This window comes from Daldinia childiae (genome assembly GCF_008694065.1).
Source record: "Daldinia childiae strain JS-1345 chromosome Unknown Scaffold3, whole genome shotgun sequence".
NCBI classification, from domain to species: Eukaryota; Fungi; Ascomycota; class Sordariomycetes; order Xylariales; family Hypoxylaceae; genus Daldinia; species Daldinia childiae.
In genome coordinates this window covers 466,686-489,678 of record NW_022984644.1, presented here as the reverse complement: position 1 = coordinate 489,678, position 22,993 = coordinate 466,686, and the positions used below count along the sequence as shown (strand labels likewise).

Sequence of the window (22,993 nt, the reverse complement as noted above, 5' to 3'; positions counted from 1 at the left end):
ATCTTCCAGCGCACCACAGATAACCGTTTTCTTTGGGTCAGACTCTATCTTTCCCTTTGGATGAGATTCCATTCGTACTAGGTCACGTGTCAGTTCTAATTTGTGTTTCTATGCGGGATATATCGACTTACGACTCGTCCATCGTCGTCTCCGGTATACACCAGCTGCGGCATCGGGGTGATGCAAGTAATCGCCGCCTCCGTATTTGTCCCCGTCTCGCTGCGCGTGTCGATGTGGTCTAGCCGTCTTACCAACTCCAACCCCCACTTGCCACCCTTGATGATCCGTTTCCAGATATTTACCCTACCTCTCCTGTGCCCCGTAAAGATGAGATAATTCTCTAGCCACTCGTTCCCTGACCCTTCGTAGAAGGAACAAGAATATACGTAGTCATCAGGCTCGGAACATACGTTCTGGTCGAGTATCAAGTCGCCATTGATTGTGTATAATGTCACGTTCGGACCTGAGCATAGCATTATCTCCCCAGATACGTCGTTGATGCGAGCACATTCGACAGCTCGAGCGCTTGACAGCTTTCGCACAAACTCGAGACGATTCATATCCCAGAGAAACGCGTGTCCGTCTCCGGAAACCGTGACCAGCGTGCTAAAAGCCTTTGACACCGCGATCGTCGTGACTGGGGTCTTGTGCCCGAATAGCGAAGAACGATGCATGAGCTCCACGGCCTTACCTGAGGTGGTCTGTATGGTGAACACGGACACGACGCAATCCTCACCGGCAGTGATCAGCGTCTTCGAATCGGCGACGATGATACATGATACTTGGCCTGTGTGCAAGTTTTCGCTGACGCCCGCACTCTTCCGATTCTCAGTGTGATAGAAACGCACACTGTTATCCGCAAATCCCCATTCGAGATATTTGTCAAAGAAAGGGGGGAGGTTAAGGCGGAAGGGGGAGGAGCATAGGAGCCGATCCAGTTTGGGCGAATACACTAGGGATGCGACCCGCTCGCGACTTTCGAGAAGCGGGTGAGGTATCCTGGCAAGAGAATGGCTGGCCGTATCTAGTCTCTTCACTGGAAATGAGACGCTCTCTCGCGGCGGATGGGGCTTGGTGAAGACTTGATGTGGTGTTTGTCCGAAATTATGGATAATGCTTGTTGTAGCATGTCGTTCGTTTGAGTCCGTAATGTTGTCAAGATCTTTGGCACCATAGTACGAAAGATAATGGAACACATTCAAGTTTTCTACAGCTGCTTCGCCACGTTGCTTATGACCGAATACTAGGTCGATCCACAGATGAAGGTTTTGGCTCACGTAAGGACTCTCCAATGCCTCACGATGTTTCGCAACGAACATCTTCGGATCACCTTTGGCCCATGGAGGTAACTCAACGTGATTGACTCGGCCACCAGAACCTTGACGGTCGCCAAAGTTATACCCATTTACGTTCGTTAAAAAGTCTGGAAGGTAGAAGAATTCTGGTATTAGCTCTCGGACATCGGATCCGTTATCCTGCGATGCGGATTTCCACGACCCTTCGATCGAGAAGAAAAGTCGATCTGCATGGTCAAACGAGCCACCTTGAAGAAGGATGAAGGATTGCACAAACGGAGGCAACCGAATTAAATACGATGCAACAATCATGGCAGACGAGTAGTGCGTGCCATAGTGAAAAGGCGTCTCGCCAATCTCAGCTAGACTGGTGTATCTGGTCTGATAGTCAAGCTGACGTCGTGCGGTCTGCGCACCCATAGGCTTCGACAGATCTCGGAACGTGGCGGGATTGTTTAAGTCTAATTCTTCACTCGTGTAGTCTGCTAGGACCCAGGGGAAAACTGGATATTGGGTTAAGTCATTAAATGTCCGGCCTGCCATTGTATTCACGAGCATTAGGTAATGGAAGTTAGATATCTCGCCTCGTTGCCATCGTCGCATGAGAGGATTCCAGGGAGAAGAGTTGAAGATGCTGCCGAATTTTGATCCAAACGATTGAGGAGACTCTTCGAAGACTTTGAGCGACTCTAGACGCCAGGCATCCTCTGGATTGGGCAATGAGTTAGCTCCTGCGGTGTGCGGAGTCTTGTTAGCAAGCTTAGAAAATATTTCGTCTCTCATCGCCGGATTCATCGCAGTCAAAAGATAACTACGGCCGTCGGTAAAGAAGACTTCAATAGCCACATCTCGGAACAAGAACCGGCGCTTCGATATACTTATAACATCGTGCCACTTCCAACTGCGGGAGTCTTGGGAAGCGCGGCTTATAGCCTGACGGTTTTCACTAGACTTCGCACCAGTTATAATCTGAGAGAAAGGGTCACGCTCTTCTACGGGTGCCTCCCAAACGTTTACTATCTCTCCATCCGCACACTGGAAGAAACTGTCCATCAAATAAAGGGCGTTCTTTCCAACTAAAAGAATACCCTCAAATGCTTCAAGACCAATGACGCGGGAGACATTGTAAACTTGTTGGACCGTGTCGCCCTGCTGTAGGCGTCTCATCACTCTCCTATTCTTGTCTTCGAACCCGTCGTCGACATCGTTAGGATCGTTCGGGTCGTCTATCATCTCGAAGTCATCCTCGGGGATAGCTGTCTGCCCAGGTTTTGCTTCACCCTGAGTACCGGCCGGGGCATCATCAGCATCATCTTCAGCGACCTCATCCTGGCTGCTTATCTGCCCTTGGGGTATAGATGGAGGTGCAGGCTTTCTTGACGCAGGAATCGCAACAGGAGGATCAACTGACTCTCCTTTGGAAGTGGAATTTGCTAGTTGATCTATCGTTTTACGTTTGGGCTGGTACTGGTCGTGATCGGTAGACAGGTCTGGTAGAAGCCGGAGGCGCATACGATTCCGGCCTTCTGTCCTATCAAGTTTCCACTTAATAGGCTTAGGATCGTATAATACAGCTCCTGGTCGGTTAAGGTCCTTTTGCATCCGGGCAAACGAGGACGAAAAGAATATGACATCATCCTGCTGGTCCTGCATAAGACGCTGGTGTTTGAAATGCTCAGACGCGTAGATAGACTTCATCCACGCGGAATTGGCCATGTCATGACGTAGTAGGATATTGTCCCGTTCGACCATCTCCGAATGCCATCGTTTCAGAGTCTCTTTTCGTTTTGTCAATCGTGATTTAGCTGTCTCTGCCGTACGCTGGTTTTCCATATTGACGAATTCTTCCCAGGCTCGCGAGAGACCCCCCAGAAATAACGCATCGAGTGAAGGCCGATGTTCATCAACCCAGTCGATGAATGCGTCTGTATCAAGTTCGGTAAGTTTCTGGAAATCTGCTGCAAGCTGGGACTGGTCCGAGGCGGATGTCATGGATAATCGAAACAGCGACGTGCATTCGTTGGGTTTCTGTACGAGCATGATGCGCCAGAGATTGACAGCAGCGAGTCGTACGGCTCGCCTCGTATCCACTAACTTAGTATAGAGCTGATACCAGAAGAACTTCATATAGTCATCATCGGGCGATAAAGACTCTAATACAACCATTTGCCAGTAGAGTATCTTTTCCATTGAAAAATTTGCCTCCATCTCGGTGGTTTGTGGATCGTCCATTTCCGAGAGTCTAAGTAAGACTAATTTAAGAAACGAGCCTCGAATAGTCGTCACTGCTTGGCTGCATAATCTTACGGTTTTCATTTTTGCGACGTCTGGCTTCTGGAGATATTCCAACAAGAGTCCCGCAAAGTTTAACATTGATTCGGTACCGTTCATAAACCACCCTTCGAATATTGCTTCAACCATGTGGAGACTGAACCTAGCCATGTTGGTGAGCACTTTCGGCTCGCTTAGAGCTTTCCAGTTAAGCTTGATCGCCGTTGATATATGGACGATTGTGCTTTTCAATACGTAGGACTCGAAGTATGCTTGGTGTTCTTGGAATCCAGGAGGTACTTTAAGGAATAAGCCGAACCCCGGAAATTCCTTTCGTACTAAAAGTTGGTCTACGAAGACGTTGATAACAAGCTCGAGGAGACCCTCGACTAACCCATGACCGATATTTTGATCGGCAACTTTCTTCTTCGGAGACATGACATGAACCAGGCGAGCTGGACTGGATTGGGTAGACTTCTGGGATGTGAGAAGTATGAAAGATGAGGCCTTCCGTAATTGACTTCCCCGATGAGCATGAGTAATTCTACTAGCAGGTAGCGACGTATCGGTCGCGCTAGATGTTCTAATTACGGGTGCAGTACTTGCTGTCCCACCGATCGGGCGAATGATGACATCGCCGCCCTCGAAAGTGAGTGTTGAGTCTCTGGAGTTAAGTTCTATCTCTGGATTGACCGGGTCCGTGCTTACGATAGCCGGGTATAGGGCAGACAGAAGCAGCCTCACGTAGTCCGAGGATAGTGCAAAATCTCGGAAATCTGCCGATCGAGTATGTAGATCTGCCATGAACCGAATGACAGTCTGGAGTACCGCAGCGTTCCCGGCGTTACGTTCAGCTCGCGGTTCAATTGTTTCTTAAAGGGCATTTAGTTTAGATCTACAGAAATGGAAAGACACTCACCTCGTGATTCCAGCTCCTTTTGAAGTGACATTGATCGCGCTCGTAGTCTTGTCCCTACACTTTCGTGTTTAGTTATGGCCATGTTTAAATCAGGTGGAGGCGAAGCCGGATCCTCCTGGGCTTTAAGAATATCTTTTAGTGCATGCTGGATCATGGCCGTGATGATTGACAACGCATCTGGATTGGCGATTTTGCATTTCCCAAACGTTTCTAATAAACTGAAAAAATCGAAATTCTTCTCGAAGTCTATTTCTGCGACGTCATATCCAAAGAGGATACTGAAGCAAATGGGCCATAGAGTTGCAATATCCCACCACCGCTTAAGACGGTGAGCCATAATACAGAAGCCCCCAGTCTTCCCCGAAAACTTGTTAATATAGGCCGTCCCGTGGGTGACTAAAAGTCTAGCAAGTATCTTGCAGCCGTACGTTACGATTTCCGGGTCGTTTTCTGTGAGAAGATACAAAAGCCACTGGACCATCATCAGCTTGGAATTTTTTTGCAATGGCCATGCGTCAAGTACCTTGTTTGTCACTGTCTTAGCGAACTTCCGAATAATTGCCAAGTTCCCCTTTTCGCATAGTAGTTGGCTATACATATCTAGGAGACGTATGCCGACCTCTCTCTTCGTGAGCAACCGCACATCATTCCCGCCCGCTCCGTTTACAGGGACCAGCGGTCGTAATGGAACATTATGAGAGGGTCGACGATTTGCTGCTTTTGGAGTGCGTGGAAGGGATCTCGAAGTGGGATGAAACGCATAAGTAATGAATAGAGCGAGTGATTGGTGGACCTCAGTGTTATAGTTGCATTTGATGAGGCTTTTGATAGCGCTTATGAAATAGGGGAGTACAGCCTCCAGCAGAGGCTCCGACTTAATGGCATCGAGGAGCCTTTTCACAATTCCTAAAGCACGATAATGTTAGTGTAAATTGAGGCGCTTACTTGGATCCCAAGTAACTCACGCATTCGAAGCAGCCTGCGGTTGTTGTATTGATGATACTTGCTCATCACAGCGAAACTCACGAACTGTTTATAATACAGCTCTTGAACAAGAGGGCCGCATTTTCTCCAACCATCAAAATCGACTAGGAGAATGCGATATGCTAAGGGATTTATGATCACTGATTCAAGAGGATCGCGGTGTTTATAACCGACAAATTCCAGTACAAGGCTGAGGATCTGGACGCATAATTTGTCCTTTTCGATATTCGAAATCGCAAGCTTCTCAGTCAACCCCTCGCTTCCAGGTCCGCCGAACCCGAGCTTGGCTTTTAATAAAATTCCTAAGATTGCATACCCCCCGTCCTTCTCCATAGCCTCGCTATTTCGCCAACTCGAATTGATACACAGGAAGACCATCTCAATAGCACGTACTAGCGTGTCGGCCGAAGAAGCCCGCTCGATTAGCTTTAACGCAAGTGGCGTGAAGCCCGCCAATTGCCAGAGGGCATCGTCAAAGAACTGGGGAGTCGCAACAATGGGATTTCCAGTCAATACTGCCACTCCATTCGAACGGAGAAGCGCATCGTTAATCGAAGGCAATGCCGTATTAATAGCTATGCCCGTGCCATTTTTGAGTACCATTTGTACTAGAGTATGAGCAGGTCCGCGAGACAAAGAACGATATAGCTGTGACTCGCCAAAGTGTTCCTTTTCCCGAAAAATCGAAGAGGGTAGTACACTGAGAACAATTTTATGCTCTGGGACTACATGGCTAGCTTTATCCCTAATAACTTTCATGATATCAGAGTCATCTTTCCCGGTACTAACAAGATCATTACGGAGACCCAGGGCAGCGGATGCCGTGTAAGTTTGGAATCCGCCAAGGCAGTCCTGGAAGTTCCCTTGGTAATGAACTCCTAGCCGACTGGGAACCGATAGAAAATCGTCACTCAATACGTCATCGAAAAGGTGGGCTGTACCAAGAGACCATCTTGAATGTATTACTCCTGTACCCAGGTGAGAAGAAAGCTCACGCGGGGTCCCTAAAAACGCCTGGACTGGCATGACCTTGTTACTCGAAGAAGTAAACGATGCAAAACTCTCCGTGCTGCCGTTCGATAACGGCGGCTGAGCAGGATAAGAGGCCCGTATCTGCTCAACAAATTCACCATTCACATGTAAGGAAGCTTTGCTAGGTGTCATTGTTTTAGGTCGTCGGTGGGTCACCACGATATGATACCATTTCCCTTGTTTGAACGTGAAGGTTCTAAATCTGACACTCGGCCGCTGTGAAGTAACTGAAGTTTGTAAAATGAAGTTATGGGTATCTTTTTCGAGATATGCAAGAACAAAACAGGTTTGAGTTGAGTCAAACGCTCCAAAAAGTGTGGTGTGTGATTTCGGATCAAACTGATCGATCCGAACCCACGCAGCAAACGTATATCCAGCAGAAGACTGAGGGGGAAATGGACGCCCTAAACTTGGCAGTTCAATTGAAGAGTGTCCATTTTGGGACAAGTCGAATTGTATGTATGGAGGGCCACCATATTTATGCATTACTTCCAAGCAGAAATCTGATGAGTCCAAAGAGGGATTGAGTAGAAGTTCTTGTGCATCGACTAGCCGGTTCACACCGAAAGGCATCAGAGATCGACAAATAGATAGAACTGTCTCACGCTCGATATCGTTAAGAGGAGAATTTCCGTCGAAAGCAAATTTTAAGAATCGAGACAAAACGCCTGTCTCATGAACTAGGCACAAGTTGATGTTGGAAACGTCTAAAATCGAGGATAAGACCTTAAGTACCAACAAGGATGCTGTGTTTTCCGGGATTTGCTTATCGCGTGGTAGAGATTCCCAGAAGTCCACGATAGTACGAATGACCTCGGGGTTTTGTAAGGTTGACTTGGGGCCAACAGTCTTTTGGATCGCCGCCTCAATCGATGCTATATGGTCACCTAAACGAGCAACATCGTGAACCTCACTCCTTGCGCCATCTTCTCCAGTACCAAGTTCATCCGGCGCCACCAGAACCCAGGGCGCAGCATCATCCAACGTGACAGAGCAACATAGTTGATCCAGCGCCGCATCATTTACAGCCAAGGAAAAGAGCTTCCCAAATAACTGGCAGCTTGTCCACAGATCTGAATCGCTACCTCCAAGGCCAATGCTCGCTATAATTTGCTCCAAAGCATCCCAACCGCCACCCTCGACCCGCGTACGAAAATACCGTCGGTTACCAGGATGCGCACGGAAAGCGGCAGCGAGAGCACTAAATACGACATTGAGGAGCTTAAAGAAGCTTCTCTTCTCATCATCATCTCGCTTTTGGAGGTTATAGAAGCCGGAGAAGGACCGTAGTACGTCGAGTAGGTGGTGAAAGCCACGAAGATGTCTAAAGTCGTCTTGGATGGAGCTTGGTGGGGCAGTTGCGGATAGATATTGTTGAATTTGTCGTATTTGGGCTATTAAGGGCTCGAATTTCGGGTAGCCGTTATTTAGAGAAGCGGATATAATAGAGGATACGGCATCGAGGAGAGATTGGAGGACTTCGGAAGCTTTGGAGGTAGCTAGCGGTGTTGATGCGGAGGTGGACGATCGATAACGACCCGGGCGTGTGGACATGATAACGGTAACAGAACGACTAAAGTTTGGTGAGGGATGATAATTATTTGTTTCTTCATATTATAGAAACTGAAACTGCTACTGCTAGTACCCTATTGGGGTCTAGGCTGCCATTTACGCCAGAGAGCATCGAATAATTGGAGGGGAAATTCTCGCGACGAGGTTTGGAATACGCAATGCGGCAGGTTTTGATTTTGTGTAAGATAAGATTTTAGGTCTAGTTACTTGATCAGTTGTTGGCGTTGAGTAAAGGATCTGGGGCCGCTTTGATAAACCCCAAAGATCCGCGCCAATATGTTGGAGTTAATTGTTCTATGAATTCAAAGCTCTACAGCTAAGTTCAACTGTTGTTAGAAGTCGCTACCTAAGTTAGGCTGTCAGCCTCAACTAGACGTCTATTATGTACCTCATTCAGGAAGCAGGGAGCCTTACCTACTAAGGTACATGTAGTAGCTTAGATACAAGGTACGTGAGGCAGTATGTGTGTCAATATGTGTGGCGCTCGTACAATTGAATGCTTGGCGTTAAACAGCTTGAACACTTTGAACGCTGACATAATCATTTAGGTACGAAGGTACTTATTAGTATTGAATGAGCACTGACGAAATAGGGGTAATGTCACGGTTCAAAATGCATGAGCAAGGACAAATGAGGCAGCCAAATTGAAGACACTTATGCGTCAGTTTTTATGTAATTGCCTATGATTAAAAGCTAAGACAAAAAAGTTACCTCTTAATAGGAGATCCGATCGCCTAAGCGCTGAGCCTTGAAGTAGCACAATATCTACCTCCTCTCTAAATTATAAGTTAATTGTTAATATAAGCAACGGTCTTCGTATTAATATATTCTTACTTGAGTAGATCTAGAAGCCCAAAGAGCCAGTAATAAATTCCCAAGCTGCTTGATAGTTTTTGTCTGCCGGCGTCATGATTCGCAATAGCCAGGCCGTATCCCGGCCCCCTTCCCAAAAAGCCTCACACCTCGATAACGCTTTGAGCCATTCCCAATCGCTCGGGTACCATCCTGATTGGTGCCAGTCAATAATGGCGGCGACGCGAGGTGGAGATTCTCCATCCCTCGGAAAGATAAGTATGTTGCTCCTATCTAGATCGCTATGCGTAAATACCACTGGTCTGTCATCCGTCAAGCCGGCCAACTCGGGAAAGTCACGCCGCGGGTTCCAGTCCGGGTGCTGGCGGCAGGAATAACGCGCAAAAAAATCATGAAATTGTGTTATGTCATCAAACGGACCGGCCTGCGGGTCACCTGCGTCACTGAAGATAATGTCGCCTACTCCTTGACGTCCGATATGGCCTTAAACTGTTAGCATACTAGATTGTTTACGACATATTCATGATCTTACCGATATAGTACGGTTCCGTCTCTTGACGGAGATTGCGCCATGCCTCTACGGACGTACGGAGCTGCTCGCAAATTATATTTTGATCATCTTGATTAAGTGATGGCCACACATCTTCTAGTGTGTCGGCGTTGACAAACTCCATATAGATGAATGTCTCTCCGTTATCATGGCACCACCCGTACAATTCCGGCGTAGGCACTGCATCCTTCATGTGTTTGTTGAAATACCATAGGCACTGTGCTTCGGCTATCGTGATCTCTGAGCCATATTTGACGATAAGCCCCAGTTCTTCGAACGGGATTGGTGGAGGCCTTGGTGATCGTGCGCGAAAGCTATTGATCTTGATATCCTTTTCTCGGATCTCCTTGGGAGATGGAAGGTTATATCTGTTTTTCTTGAAAAATGAAGAATTAGGAAACATCATATTTTTTGCCCTAGGTAGTTCTACCACTCGCACTACACCGATGGAGTTTCTAATAGCCATGTCCAAGGAGCCGAGCAAGAATTAGAATCAACTAGTTCCTTTTTATGTAAAAAGGAAAAGAAAACCGTTAATACGAGTAGGTAGGTAGTTAGTCTGATATCGACCTTGGACCTTGGTGAACAGACAGCCTACCTATACTTCCTTGACTCCCTTGATAGTTGGCTTAGAGGCCCACAGCCACCCTTCTTCGCCCCAAACTGGTGCACATAATTGATGTTGGTCTGGCTAGCGAAACCTGGCCGTATGTTGGAGTATCTAACTTTATTAATGCTGTGGCAGGTTACTTACTCTTAAGATCGGGTTTTCCACTTCATTCTTTCCGTCTAATGGCAACAGAATTCCTATTTGAACTAAATGCAAAGCTGCTTCTTTCATCCACCACTGGCAATCTTTAACTTCTATCATCTTAGGAGACGTTCCAGCAGCACTGTCAGCCTCTCTGTTCACTTTATTAAGGCTAGGTCCCGGTGCCGGCACCTCCCTACAAGCCGCGTCAAATGCATTGAAAACGATATTCTCTGCATCACTCTGATCCTCCTCTTCGCTTGAGGTAACGGTTCCGTTCTTATTTGCTAGACTCAAATGTGTCTCTGACACCAACCCGATAGGGAAGGCATTAGGGTTCCTGTTGTCTTCGCAAACATCATAGTTACGGATATATTCATACTGAAACCCGTTGAGACGGTCGCCTGTTACATGAATACGGTCACCAATGTTTGATTGCTGATTTTCAGTGCCGATATAAGGTACCCAGAATGACCAATGCGCGGCGAATAAACGAGAAGGGTATACTAGAACGTAAATAGTCCGGGGCATGGCGTTTGTATCGTAACGGATGTATATAATAGTAGGTGATTGAGATGAATTTAAGATGATAATGATCATCGAAGATATGAGATAAACGGCAGTCCACCGTAGTACCAGCCACTTGTAATTTTGATTGGTTGAAATATGGTAACTGCATGCCAGCCTCATTCCTAAGCTAGCCCCTTCAAAGAGTTATACCATTACATAATCTTCAAGTAACTAACATATTCTAGAACCACAGTAAGAATGATAATACATATTAGTTGAAATAATGAAATTTCGAATAAAGAGTCTTAATTTACTTATACGGTTATGATAAAGGCATATCTCTAACCTAAGCTCTAACCTCTCGCCTGAGATATTGATAAAGCTGCTATTGGCTAAGATAAGCCTTTTTCTTATTGTCATACTCAAAGACTCATAATTATATTTAACAAAGGTAGTTATACCAATATAACCCTAATAGATAGTTTGGTAAATACCTGTTTATACTACATGTATGACTTCTAACTTAGAGTAGACTTTTACTAGGTAGTAAGTACCTTTGAACTCTATAAGAAAGTCATTACAGTTTGGAAACATCAACAAACTTTTCCTACATACTTCAAACCTATTGGCGTTGGGCTTTGTTAATAGATAGGTATCTGCACGTAGGTCACGGCTAATCTAGTAAGTATATATGCACTGTGCTATGCTATCATACTGAACTTGTCTAGTAAATTTGCATTGATAACATCTTGTTACCATACCCGTGTCCCGATAGGTAATACGGTGGAAGTGATAACAAGCGGTATCCGATTCATTCGAGTCAAGTGAGCATAGATGATGGAGGGAACGGATAGTCAGTATGGATTTAACTTGGGTCATTTTCGCGAGTGGGTGGGGAGAATGTTCCCCGGATGGGTAACACTAGAGTGGATAAGGTTTCACATGTAAGAAGTTCGGGATACTTTTTTAATGTGGCATATCCCAATTTCTAATAATGCGGTCTGCACTTCAATAAATCCAACTTTAGCATGATATGTAATAGTCTTAATGCTCCAGTCCCTAGAAAGGGGAAATAGTTGTTGAGTAGAGCAGGAGAGCACGTGTCGCCTCGCCAAGAATCTGTTTTGAGTCAAGTACACGCAGCTGATCCAGGGTGGCAGGGTGGCAGGCTGGTAAATTGAAGCTGCAGGGCTGGTGGGTTGAGTGGTCAGTAAGAGCCAGTAGAGCCAGTAGAGCTCGGGTGCTGAAAACAGATTCCAAGCCAATCAAGCTTGTACCTTACTACCCCTAGCTCGATTGTGTCATATCATCGCTATCTGAGGTGAATCTTACGAGCTAAGTCACCAAGTTATGTAGGTACATGTAACATACGTAGGTAACTAATTGTTACAAACAAAGTGCGTTCCAGGAGTCCGTCATAAAATCGGTTGTACGTTTCAAAAGGATGATGTAGCTAAAGAAAATGACAACTTGATCGATTTAGTCTAGTATCGCCGTCCTCGTGAGCCTTTGCACCTGTGGCAAATCTGTAGCACTTTCAGGGTCCAAAAGCTGCATAAAAGGTAGGGAATCCACGTATGCATGCTGATACCTATATGTAAGGTAACTCGGTCGATAAGATAGGGGAGAGAGCATTGATGGAAAGATGGTCATTCCTTATCACTGACCAATTGCCACTAGAACTCAACAGATTCAATTTGCCTATACCTGTTTAGGTGCTCATCGGCAACCGCGTGAGCCGGAACCGATTGGGATGGATCCTCTCCATTGCTGAATTGTATGTACATAGGTACCATGTATTGCTTAATTCCGATTCCGGCAGTTACATACCTATTTTCTCTATTTCTCTATGGTTACTACTAGGGACTCGAAGTATTTCCAATGAGAGTATTTGATAGAAATCACTTGCATCTTGAGCAAGTCGGAATTCAGCATCGAAGCAGGGGAAACACAAATTCCCGGTAGATGACGATTGAAGGATTGCTGTCCTCCAAGATATCCTCTAAGGTACGATGTACCCAAGACTCGGGGATTTCCACCAACAAGGGGGCCTAAACTCATTTAGGGTTAGTGTTAAGGTCAGCCTGCGCCGCTAGCCCCAGTGCGAGCTAGCATTTCCGCTCTTATCTGGTTGGCCCGGCGGCTGTGTGCGTCACCTGCACCACTCCAGGCTGGGGAAGGCAGCCATAGTGTAGGTTGGTACACGGTCGCAAGGTCGGTACCTTGTCACCGTAAGCTCGTGCTTCGGCTTGTGGCAGCCACCTTTATCTTTCTGGCTTTCGCTCGTCAACAACTTCCTTCTTCTTTTCTTCCTCTTCCTCCATCTCCTAATCATCTCATCTTTCCATCATCAACACAAAGTCATCTCATCTTTGTGTGAATACTACACCTACCGAGCACCATTGGCTTGGCCTCTCGGATTTCCCCTGGTATTTCTTCCCCCTTCAAGTCGCAGGCAGACTTATCATTCACTGGTGCATTGTTATCGGTCCGCAAACATCTATCATCCATCCATCCATCAATAAATCATCAATATGAGGGGCTTCATCGCTCTCTCTCTCGCCTGCGCTGCAGCTGCAGCGCCCTCGTTCAGCTACGAGACTATCCACGATGGAGCAGCTCCCATACTGTCCTCCGCTACCTCCGAAGAGGTTCCCAACTCATACATCATCAAGTTCAAGAGTCACGTTTCCGATTCTTCGGCCGCTGATCACCACTCGTGGGTTCAGAAGATCCATGGTGATAAAGAGGATGAACGATTAGAGCTCCGCAAGCGTGGTCAAATCCCGCTAGTCGGTGATGTCGTTGACAGCTTCAAGGGTTTGAAACACACCTTGAAGATTGGCTCCGAGTTCCTAGGATATTCTGGCCACTTCGATGACTCAACTATCGAAGAGGTCCGAAGGCATCCCGATGTAAGTACCAATCTATCATTGCAGTGTATGAGTTATTTAGAGTAGTCATACTAACTTGGGAACAATAGGTCGAATTCATCGAGAAAGACTCGGTTGTCTATGCTCTTGCAGACGAAGAGCCGGACCTAGAGAAGAACGCGCCATGGGGTTTGGCACGAATCTCGCACCGTAAACAACTTTCTTTCGGTTCATACAACAAGTACCTCTATGCCGCTGATGGTGGTGAGGGTGTCGACGTCTACGTCATTGACACTGGTATCAACACTGAACACGTTGACTTTGAAGGTCGTGCCTCTTGGGGCAAGACTATTCCTAGCGGCGATGAAGATGTTGATGGCAACGGTCACGGTACCCACTGCTCCGGCACTGTCGCTGGTAAGAAGTACGGTGTTGCTAAGAAGGCCAATGTGCACGCCGTCAAGGTCCTCCGATCTAACGGATCCGGTACTATGTCTGATGTCATGAAGGGCGTCGAGTGGGCTGCTGAAGCACACTTAGAGCAAGTTGCCAAGGCTAAGAAGGGCTCTCGCAAGGGTTTCAAGGGATCCACCGCCAACATGTCTCTGGGTGGAGGTAAATCTCCATCCTTGGATCAAGCTGTAAATGCTGCCGTTTCCGCTGGTCTCCACTTCGCCGTTGCTGCGGGCAATGACAACGCCGACGCTTGCAAGTACTCCCCTGCTGCTGCTGATAAGGCCGTTACTGTCGGTGCCAGCGCTCTCGATGACAGCCGTGCATACTTCTCCAACTGGGGCAAGTGTGTCGATATCTTTGGACCGGGTCTCAGCATTCAGTCGACTTGGATTGGCAGCAAGACTGCCATCAACACTATCTCTGGCACATCCATGGCCTCTCCTCATATCGCTGGTCTCCTTGCCTACTTCCTCTCTCTGCAACCTGGCAAGGATTCCGAGTACGGTCTCGCCGACATTACTCCTGAGAAGTTGAAGTCCAACATTGTCAGCATCGCCACTAAGGATGCTCTTTCCGACATTCCCAAGGACACCCCCAACCTACTTGCCTGGAACGGTGGTGGTTACTCCAACTACAGCAAGATTGTTGAGCAGGGTGGCTACACTGCCGAGACCCCCGCTGTTAAGACCATCAACATTGAGGATCTCGAGAAGGCTATCGAGCACGACCTCAACGTCGTTTCCGGCACCGTCGTCAAGGGTGTCTCTTCTCTCTCCGGCAAGGCTGAGGAACTTTCTCACAAGATCCACCAGGTCGTTGAGGAGGAGCTTAAGGAGTTTTTCGAGGAGCTCCGTGTATAAAGTAATGTAGCAAATGTCGTCCTTAGCTAGTAGAGCTTGCACGTACTGAATATTGGGCATCGGCAAGTATGGCATAGATCATTGAGGAGTAGTGTTTTTTTTTTGGGCATTCGGTCAACTCGGCCTATTTATATTTGTACACGCAGAAATGGTCTCGGTAGTATGGTTACGTCTTATTAGGCTTGTCTCGTTATGGCTGGAATAGCAAATTTGTCATTGCCATTCGCAATTCGAGTTGTATGTTTTTAGTAGTTAATGTGATGAAGTAATCTAGGTTCTCTAAATGACATTTGTAGAATATTTATCGCATATCTGGTAAGAACCTTATGTATTTAAGAATGTTCCTTTATAGCCTTGTACTCTGTTAATATTCGACCGTCCTGTCGAGATGCATGTGAGTTACATATATTGATAATCAGCCTACTTGTGATACAAGCCAGCGGGTGCCTACCTCTCAGATTAAGTACCTACCTAATCTATGTAATTAGAGGTAACCGAAGAGTAGAAGGTATAAGGCATGTACATAATGCATGTAACATGTAGGTACACTGCCGTATAAGTGCGGCTCCTATGTTGAAGCAACATCCATTGTATATTGTAGGTAGGGAAGGGTGGACTTTCCTCGATATCCTCGAGGTCCTTGAGGTTGCTGCCCTCCTCCTTTGTAGAGTCGAATGCGAAATGACCTTCACTGATTCTACCACATTTTTATCTTCACATATTCCCATCTTAGCACATACATTCATCCAACTTCAGCACTATCATCTCCAGTCGAGATCTTTCACGTTGAAAACGGTGACTTTTTGGTTAGTTTACATTTCAAACGTGCTCCTAAATTAGTTCAACTTCGCTGTTGGATTGCACCATTTTTTTTGGTTTCCACATGTGGACGCCATTAACATCCGTCTTTGGATCCTGTTCTCTGCCTTTATTATATCTAGATAATTTATTCTACCCGGGCCAGAATGCACCGTCGGAATAGCACAAAGTTCCATCACCTCGACCGTCGAAAATCGGCTTCCTCTGCGAAAAGCGTTCATCTGGAGCATATCCATCCTGAGACGGCTGAGCGCGATGCTCAAGCTGCTGCTTCGCAAGCATTTGCGAGGGCTAGGGAACGCTCTACTACAGACACAACTTTATGGCCACCACCGCGGAACAGCGATCCGATCAGGGTCGCTGGCTCTAGCAATATATACGATAGACGCAATAGTGACTCTCCCATCAAGCGCCAACAAAGCGTTCGGTTTGTACGAGAGAATACCACACGCGGTACACGAAGCAATACCGTAGTCGAAAGTATGACACCAACCTTCACAACCAATACATCCCAAGGTAAGACTGATGGAAACAATATTGAGCCTCGACTAGCAGGTAGTGCCTCGGCGGCAGGAATGGTCTCTGCAGCCAAAGGCGCAGCAGGTGACTATATTAATGCACTCTTTATAGGCGAGGAGTATTATACGCCTGAAGACGACATTGCCTCCGTCCCTTCATCCTATCGGAAACTTCGAAAATCCAGGTCGATGTTCACCTGCTCTGAAGCCAGTATAGCTTCACGAGGCGACGACCAAAGCCCATCATCCATAACAATAAATCAGCTCCCAACGATGTCCATGGGTTCCTTGAATAGGGGTATTGGCGAAAATATGCCTAGGACAAAACTCAAAGCACCCAAGTCCATGTCTTTCTTAAGGGGTCGCTATGACCAGTCGATGTTGTTCTCTAAGCGCCGTGGAAGTGTTCCTTTGGGGCTATCTAGTAACGGAAGCATTAAAACTCGGACTAATATAGAGATTCCCACGAAGTTACAACCATCAGTCTTCTCTCGTTCAAAGTCTATCAACGCCGAAAAGGTTCTCAGGAAGAGCATGAGAGATGGGAGTAATGATACCTTACCAATAGATGGGAAAATTCCCAAAGATGGTAGTCTAAGAAATCGCGCGCGGAAGGTCTCGAACAGCTTTAAGCATAAATTAAAAAGCTTCTTTAATTTGGTCAAAGGAGATACCGATGAAGCCGAGTTTCCCCCTCAGCAAATTGAAGCTTCAAAATCCCATATCATGGACCCTAACTCTATGGGTTATACAGGATATGACGAATTTCAGTTTGAGCCGACAAGTGACGAAGCGGCTATATCACGCGTTCCTTCAGGGGTTCCGTCATTACATGCCGTCCCATCATACCAGCAACTTCGTTCACGGCAAGGCAGTGTCGAGAGCCTAAGAAGCGAAAGAGGAGCCTCGGATGAAAGGTCTCGAGTAACAAGTTGGTCGAACTCAGACACCAACACACTTAACACGTTAACCAGTCAGAAAAATGAATGGGACCGACAGCGTCTATCAGTTATAAAAGAAAATGGGATGCATGTCTCTTCATCATCAGCAAGAACTCATGCCAATACCTACGGCGTCAGTCCAGACGCTAGCGTTCGTTCTGCTCGACCACCACTGCCACCGCAGCCGGTAAGCATTGACAGTCAAAGAATCTACTCTGCGCTTATGAAAAGGCTGAACGATACGAATAAACATTCGCGAAGAAGCGAACCTCAAAGGCAAGAAAATGTCGGTGGTTTCATTGATACAGATGCTGTACCTTTGAGAGGTAGCTCTCGGGATCATGACAAACAATTGTCTATCTCGCGAGCAACCATTCGCCACGTCCTTTCCGACGAATTCTCCGACATGTCTTCGGCGAGAACAACTAGAGAGAACCCGATTTCAAGTGGTCTGGAGCTTGACGCGAAACTAGACGAATCCCCTTTCCATTCTCCTAGTAAATTAAACACCAAGAGACAGGAGCTTTCATCCTTTACATCAATAACCAGAGGAGATGAAACCAGCGAGCTCACCAATGGAGATCTTTCACCACCCTCTGTACCACACGTCGATAAACTCTCACCTCAGGCGAGAACATTGTCGACTCGTAGCTCGGCTTTCTTTGCTAGTCCCACGTGTCATCTATTCCGCACTCGAAGCCCATACAGACGTGCACTCCAAGATTATATGAAAGCCGAGCCCCAGAACACACGTACCAGGTCCCCAGAGTTTAATCCTTGGATGCGTTCACTGACGAGCATACCCATCAGATGCCCGAGCACATGCGAGTCTGAAGTGGATAAGAAAATGTATTACGCGGAAAGTGTATACTCTTGTACAACAGAGGAGCCATCGACTGGGCCCTTGAACAACAATCTATCTCATACTGTAGATAATTTGCCAAGACATTCAATCACACATGGAGACGCCACAATATTTGTCAGTCCTCCTGTCTACCGGCCTACTCCGCCGCCGCCACCTAAACAGAGAGTCACATCTTCAGCAAGTTCCGTGGAATGGAAAACGTGGCTATCTGCTAATGTTTCAAAACTCGAGGGCACGTCTGGCCGTGCGGACACAAATGTCATGGAATATGCCGTACCATCGACTCATCCATCAGGTCATATTCGCGAAGAAGCCCAGATAAACGACGAGGACGAACATCTTCCATTAGAAGTATATAAGCCTACAAGACCGGACAGTGCTCTCGCAGCAATTGAGAACAATGCGAGAGCCTCTCCACAGACCCCACGACATGTTCCCAAGGGTTCATCGCCAGTTTATGACTGCGGAAAAGAAAATGAGGTTCCGGAACGACCTGCGGTCCTTTCTAAAAGTATATTACGTACTACACCATCATTAGCAAGTATGAAATCGGGTACCCAAGAAGTAAATACATCTACAAAGAAAGGCGTGTTCGATCCTAACCGCCGGAAGTCTCTCGCGCACGCGCCCTCGCTCAACGCGTTTACGGGCAATTCTACCCCAACTTCAACTAGGAAATTGGTAAGAAGACAGCTAGGACATAAGATTCATGCTACGCCCACAACAAGCTCAGGGCATGGATTAATAGTGGATAAAAGCTCGGGAAAGAACAGTAGCTCGACTAATTCGATGCGCGTATTTGGCACCACGGTATTGAAGAAAACGGAAAACGTTAGCCCAAAAAGCACTGTCGATGTTGATGTTGACCCATATGGTGTTCAAGGGTCCGGTATCCTTGGCCCAGGGGCTGATCTGAATCCAGAGTCGATAGGAAGCAAGAAGATAGTTGATCTCTTCCTTAGTAGCAGGCGTAAGCGCATAGCGAGCGGCGAAGATGGTGGTGTATTCTCATAATAGACGTATACAAGAGATATTGGTTGGGTAACCTTGAGTTGGTTGAAAGGAGAACGGGATACTTGCCTGAAGCACAGCACTTACGTGGCTGCGACTTTTCGAGCATCTTAGGTATCAGGAAAATTAACTCACAGCATTGTACGGTACGACTATAAAGACAGACGTATCGATAGAAGGAGTGTATAAAAACACTATACGACCATCGTTTAGTATGAATGAGGAAATGGCCACTTACGTCAAGACTTCCCGCTAGAGTAGCTATACAATTGTAATAGAAGCAAATTAATTCTGAACACTATTCTGGGCAAGTTTACTTTTGTTGAATTATCTGAAAATGGAAATATTTATATATTCGTATGAGGGTGTTTCCACGTCCTCGTAATCCCTCGGGATCCCTCGGGTAGAGATATTATCTCAGCAGCCCCTAACTATTCGACTTGGACACAACTAATATGTACATATTTTCAAACATCAAAACCATGGCAACTTCTTAGCCACTAGTAAAACCTCTAGACTGTACAATAACTGCCAGGAGTAGTGGGATCTTCTTCGAGCGAAGACTGTTCCAGCGTCATATTCTACATCGATCGTTATTGACTTGGCGAAACCGCTCCTCTGGCTTAATGTCAGAAGAATAATACCTGAACCTAATGGCTAGGTACCTACCTAAGTTGGTGTGGCCATATATTATGCTGGGTACGTATCACGTCGAAGGAGCGTGTGCGTCGATACGTCGTATTGCGGCTCCTTTGCGTAGCACCGCTAGCCAATCACAGATGACCCCGGGTTCTGACGTGCGTTCCGTAGTTTCAGAAGCTGGTAGTGGATGATAATGTGGTTGTGTATCACGGGAGGGGCTGTGATCCTCCGATGTAAAGCTTGGTGGTATGTTATGGCTTGTGGCGTCGCTTGGGAAAGCTTGTTATGGTTGCATTGGTAGCGAGCTTATTCCTGTCTGAAGAAAGGGAGGCGGATCGCCGAGATCTTTTGGTTTGGATCAAGATTTCGTGATGAAACGAAAGTTATACCCTGCCATGGCAGGTATATATATATATATATATATATATGGAACTAGGCATCCAATTGATGCATATCGCTCTGAATATTATTTATCACATAGATATGGACGTATGCATATAGTATACCCTAGGGCTTGCTTACTCTGTAAGCAAGCTAGTAGATACATATCTGCATGGTTTTGGTTGCGGCTTGTCAACGTCGTAATATCGTTTTCCGTGGCGGCTTACCAGACAGGACCAAATAGGAGCTATGATGGCTATTTTCAGCCACCTGTCTCAAACTAGAATAATATATTGAATCAAGAAACAAGTAGCGGCTGTATAAGCCAAGGATACTTTCTGGGACGGGGGATACCGTGTCTCTCTTTTATAAAAAAGGTGTAACGTAGATGCATAACAGGTAAGCATATAATAAGTATACAGTCTGCCCATAGTACTCTGCGTGATGAATTTTTAAGAGTTTACTTGAATTTTGGCTGTTTTCCCACGTGGGACCATGGATGTTGTCGACATAATTCTAATATCATATGATTACGAAGTACCCTAGTCGTGAGTCTCCATGGAGGACAATCATCGTTACCGCGTCGACTATAGCGAGAATGTCGCGCCGAAGTACCCGGCAGGGAACCACGATGGAATTGAGGTAGTTCCTAGCGATTCTCCTTTCTACCCTCATCCTATATATACTGCTCCTCCGGCAAAAGGAGGCGAAGAGTGGCCCTCGGTACCGAAGAGTTGGGCTGATGCACCGGTGTCAGCAATAGCGTCACCGGAGGAACATAATAAAGAAGAAAGACGACGGGTGTTAGGACTCACTATCCCGCTATTCTGGACAGTTGTCGTCATTATAGTTATTGTTCTTGCAGCAGCTATTGGAGGGGGGATAGGCGGAGGTTTAACAGCGCAACAGAGATCCAACACCAGTGCATTAAGGTTTGTAATACACGAATTATATCATATTCTATATTCCCTCGCTAAAACGAGTTTAAAAGTGATACGGAAAACGCGCCCCAAGCATCCTCGACGTCGGCCTCGCCGGCTTCTGCAACTACTACAACACCGGCCAACGGCCCTCTTCCCTCAGACGGCGGGTGCCCCCTAATCAACGGACAAAGGTATACGCCGTATGCTGTAGATGGTAAACCCATCCCACTCGCGCAAGGCCTTGAGGGACAACAGTTCCGACAGCAATGTTACACGAACTATGTCTCGTCGGGAACATCACAGACGCACGATATCCTGCGCATATTTATGCCGACTCTTGAGAACTGTATGATGGCTTGTGCCGAGGCAAGTTGTCTTTTTACTCTCTCCTGACTCCTCTGGCGATCGACGTGGGCGTGTCTCGGGGTTCAACAAGCAAAATTGTCTAGTTAGGTCTTACTAGAATATTACCCGAGACATTCCGCGCCCCTTCGGTTTTCTCAAATTCTGGTGCTGACTGATCATCGTATGCAGTACAACTCGGCATACTACGCCAACTTGGGGAACGGGACCGGTGTCGGAGGCGGCTTCTGTGTAGCTGTGACGATAGTTAAAGTCGATGCTGGATTTTGCTATTTGAAGAACGGTACCAATACGAATGATACTCTGGGCCATCCGGATATTTATTCGAGTGCTGTGTTGCTTACTAAGATCGATATACCGGATTCTTAAGGGATATCGCGACGACTGTCTTATGAAGTGATATCAATTATAGAGAAAGGCGGATTATAATACAGCTCCGTATTGCAATAGCTAAGTAAATATAATGTACTTATGAGATATGGAGGAGTACACTGTCAGGTTGTAATTAGATAGTGACATTTTGCCGCGAATTGGCCCATAAGCTGTCTAGGGGCTCATTAAAGGGGGGGAAGGGAGGGGGGCATTGTGTAAAATAGACATTTAATGCGGTATATTAAAATTTTTGTTTCTATTGTACAGCAGAAGACATGCCGTGAAGCTGTTTATACAGGTCATAAGTTCATAGCGCGTACTTTTCGACCTGTCCTTTTCCAAGCAAGTCGTCCAAATACTCAGAATCCGTAAATTCCGACCACACACCATCCTACATCCAGCAAGCCGTAACAGGCTAACTGCTGGACTACCAGATCATATCGTACACATGTCCGAGCTTAAGATCGACTTTTACCTAGTTCGCTCTGCGCCGTAGCAGTAGGGCCGCCTTTAACTCGCTGGCCCTCAGTAACCCGCTTTTCTCCCTCGGTAATGTCGTGGAGGTTCTGGCTGTTGATGGGCTCATTGGCGTGACTCTGGGCCTGTGCCGTAGGACCCCCCTCCACGGGCTGGTCTTGGCCCGTCAACTCTTTCTCCGCGTTGTGGATTGCGGATATGGTGTGTGAATCTAGCTTTCCGGTGTGTTGCGGGGCGGGATTGGCTGCCTATAATAAGGGAAGTTAGTTACGGGAGAGTTGTAGTTATCCGGTTTGAGGTTTGGGCAAGGACTTACAGAGGCGATGCTCTGAGCGAGAGCTGCGGGACCGCCTGATACGGGAACATCACGACCTGTTATTTTCTTCTCTCCCTGCGTGACATCGGAAACCACGTCGGAGGAGACGGGTTGGTTGGCGTGTTTTTGCGCTTGAGCTGTTGGGCCACCGGCTACGGGACGGTCTTGACCTGTGAGCTCCTTCTCCTTGGCTGTGATTTCGGAGATAGATTGCGAATTGAGAGTTCTGTTACTGGCCACGATGAATGTCTTCGGGACAGCTGGTCTAGGGGTCACGATGTGTGAGCTGATATTGGGTAGTCTAAAGAGGTTGGTGATTATGAATCGAGACATGATTTCAAGATGAGTTTGTATAAGTGATTGTTGTGAAAGCGGGGGGGAAGTTTCCTGGTAAAGGTTTAATATGTCCCTTTAACAATTAGACCGCTGGGAGAATGCTGAATTCGAGCTATATCTATATATTTAGATCTATGATGATT

At 46.7% G+C, this 22,993-nt stretch overlaps 4 protein-coding genes across 5 annotated transcripts; 1 reads left to right on the top strand and 3 right to left on the bottom strand.

Moving 5' to 3' along the window:
* Nucleotides 1–44: 44 nt before the first annotated feature.
* Nucleotides 45–6,072, bottom strand: GL218_02879 (Beige protein like protein 1; the record flags this gene model as incomplete). 2 transcript variants are annotated; one of them, XM_033579420.1, is made up of 4 exons in its annotated part: nt 45–77; nt 132–4,438; nt 4,486–5,391; nt 5,451–6,072. In XM_033579420.1, the coding sequence occupies 4 exons, from the start codon at nt 6,070–6,072 to the stop codon at nt 45–47; spliced, it is 5,868 nt and encodes a 1,955-aa protein (XP_033436225.1). The 2 variants fall into 2 exon arrangements, with proteins under 2 accessions (XP_033436225.1, XP_033436226.1); XM_033579419.1 differs by lacking the exon at nt 5,451–6,072 and having other exon boundaries at nt 4,486–4,639.
* A 2,845-nt stretch (nt 6,073–8,917) lies between these two features.
* GL218_02878 (uncharacterized protein) lies at nt 8,918–9,902 on the bottom strand (the record flags this gene model as incomplete). The annotated part of the gene is made up of 2 exons (XM_033579418.1): nt 8,918–9,369; nt 9,419–9,902. 2 exons carry the CDS (start codon nt 9,900–9,902, stop codon nt 8,918–8,920), a joined length of 936 nt encoding a protein of 311 aa, XP_033436227.1.
* A 3,329-nt stretch (nt 9,903–13,231) lies between these two features.
* Nucleotides 13,232–14,886, top strand: GL218_02877 (Subtilisin-like proteinase Spm1; the record flags this gene model as incomplete). Its single annotated transcript, XM_033579417.1, has 2 exons — nt 13,232–13,612; nt 13,681–14,886. The coding sequence occupies 2 exons, from the start codon at nt 13,232–13,234 to the stop codon at nt 14,884–14,886; spliced, it is 1,587 nt and encodes a 528-aa protein (XP_033436228.1).
* Nucleotides 14,887–22,179: 7,293 nt separating this feature from the next.
* On the bottom strand, nt 22,180–22,847 carry GL218_02876 (uncharacterized protein; the record flags this gene model as incomplete). The annotated part of the gene is made up of 2 exons (XM_033579416.1): nt 22,180–22,446; nt 22,515–22,847. The coding sequence occupies 2 exons, from the start codon at nt 22,845–22,847 to the stop codon at nt 22,180–22,182; spliced, it is 600 nt and encodes a 199-aa protein (XP_033436229.1).
* Nucleotides 22,848–22,993: the final 146 nt, after the last annotated feature.